Genomic DNA, 2351 nt, shown 5'->3' on the forward strand with positions numbered 1-2351 from the left:
GGCAACCTTGTAATCAATTGACAACTTCATGTTGTATTGTTTGATGGAAAACACACAATCCGCCTTGTTCTCGAACTGTTGCCCAACGAACAACTCGTCAAACTGTGAATTTGACGCCAATCTATGAGCAGGTACTGTATCAGCGTACTTAGGGAACTCGGATGCATGCGCTGCATCTGGATCTACTTTCAACATGTTGCCCCCAGGTTCATTTCGTAAAATAATACCATGACTCGGGTTACAGAATGAAGGGCCATGAACATCTTCAACCTCCTCCGGGCCTTCATCATCGATATCGTCCGGAACCTCATCAACATCGGGGTCACTAAAATCTTCAACGTCTTGATCAGAATCTTCACCATTATTGGTCATTTCTTTGACATTTGTCTCAGTGCTTATTATCACCTCCGGATGTATTTGTAGACGGGGATTGAGGGTTGAGTTGTTGTACGAACTCCCACCATAATTAGGAATTTTGAGTATCTGTGATGTTCCGAATTTATGAGTCCCAAATGGGACCGAACGCTGGAATACCGGCAGCCTTGCAAGCGTTGACAACATCTCTGCTTCCTTCTGGATTGCTTGTTACAATGACCACATCAGCTCCCCATCTCTTAGCAATGTCCACACTCATCTGCGACACGTTCGGACGGCCTAAAACTGCAGTGTCGTGGACAATCACCTTCTCTTTAGGGTGGCCGCTCATCATTTCTTTTATTTCTTTGCGAAGTTTTGTGCGATGCCTTTGGCCACCCAAAGCACGCATACATCAGCCGAGCATGGCTGCAACAGGAACGACAAAAACACGCAGATCCCCGAACCTGTTGCGACAACCAAAACCCTGTCATACATGTTGACTAGGTAAGGCAAGCCGGCGAAGTGTAGTTTTCGAACCCACAAATGGCTTGGAAGGTTCGAGACCAGGGATTTGGTGAAGTCCCCAACTGCACCAGCAAGCATCATGTGCTCAGTTTTTCCATCGGAAATAATGCCGAAAGCATGCCATTCCGATAACGGGGAAGGACTGATTCTGCCTAATATACCAGATTTTATTCCGCCCTCGAACTTGATAATGGATGCATGGCCTGAAGGAACTGAGATGTTGACAGGCACACGTCTGACTGTCGACCATGGGGTGATAATTAGGATGGTGATGGCTATTGTGAACCAGAACTCTTGTCGTTGGACCAATCTTGAACCAAGTTCTTTTGAGTAGGATTTCGTTACTGGCTCATAGGAGATTGTAAGGACGATAAAGGCCCAAAGAAGAGCAAGAGCAGTCCATCCAGCGAATCTATGAATTCTTTCGAAGACGTTGTGATGGAGATGGTAGACTAAGGGGAATGCAGCCAAACATGTGAGGCAGAGGAGGGAAAGAATAGTAGAGGCGACGCCGATGATCTCAGGGGAAGTGTTCTCTCTATCTTTGAGTGTAAGAATTAAGGCATATATGAGCCATGCAACAGAAGAAACGCCGCATCTACTATGTATCCCACCAAGGCTTTGGAGGAGGGAAGTGGTAGCAGTCTTTATTGGAAGAGGTACCCAAGACTTTCCCAGCACTTTGACAGCAAGCCAAAAGACTACTTGCAGGAAAGCCTCGCTTCTGCAGAGTGTCAAAGCAAGAATGTTGGCAATGGAGAAAAGGGCAGCTCTATTTCTCACGTATGGAAAGTGTCCAGTGGCAGCAAGCACCAAGCCAATGATGTTGAGGGTGAAGCAGACCACAAAGAGTCTTTTGTATACAGTGAACAACCCTTGGTCAAGCAAAATGACCGATAATCTTGATTCTTGCTTGCGAGCTAGCTTTGGGATTTGCTCACGTTTGCTTGCGGATGGTAAAACTGGCTTATCATCTTTCTCCTCGTCCTGTCCCTCTTCCAAACTTTCAAATATGATATCATCTTTATTTTCATCTTCGTCATCTTCATCGAGATCAAGGTCACAGAAGTGACTGCTCGTTCGGCTCACAGACTTTTGCATGTAAGAAGAATTAGGAAACACCTTAGATGAGCTCCCTAGGTACCAAGGAAACCAAGATTTTTTGCTGCTACCATGAGGATCATTTTGAGTTAGATTAGCCGCCGCAAATGGGTCTGCATGAGGTTTGATCTGCAGCTCGAAAACCTCACTGGAGTCTGCATTTTTTCTCAGTTTTTGTTGCAAAAGAATGGGAATCAAAGAGAGCTGAAGAAGACTAGTGAACTGCGTTGGTGGCGTGCTCTTCACGCAAATTAAGGGTTATTTATAGGCCTTGCCAAGGGTCCCAACTCCCAACTTAAAGAGTGATTATTTTAGGTTCGAATTTGTCAAAGAGGCTACATGGCGTTAATTTGGATGAAGCTAAATTG

General features: G+C 45.4%; 1 protein-coding gene across 1 annotated transcript; it reads right to left on the bottom strand.

The window, feature by feature from the left end:
* Positions 1 to 499: 499 nt before the first annotated feature.
* On the bottom strand, positions 500 to 2009 carry LOC107894339 (adenylate-forming reductase 03009-like). Its single transcript, XM_041115721.1, is given in 2 exon segments — positions 500 to 726; positions 729 to 2009. Coding segments are annotated over 2 exon segments (1482 nt in total). The 5' UTR covers positions 1984 to 2009.
* Between the last annotated feature and the right edge of the window lie 342 nt (positions 2010 to 2351).

Source organism: Gossypium hirsutum, chromosome A06 (assembly GCF_007990345.1).
Source record: "Gossypium hirsutum isolate 1008001.06 chromosome A06, Gossypium_hirsutum_v2.1, whole genome shotgun sequence".
Taxonomy (NCBI): Eukaryota; Viridiplantae; Streptophyta; class Magnoliopsida; order Malvales; family Malvaceae; genus Gossypium; species Gossypium hirsutum.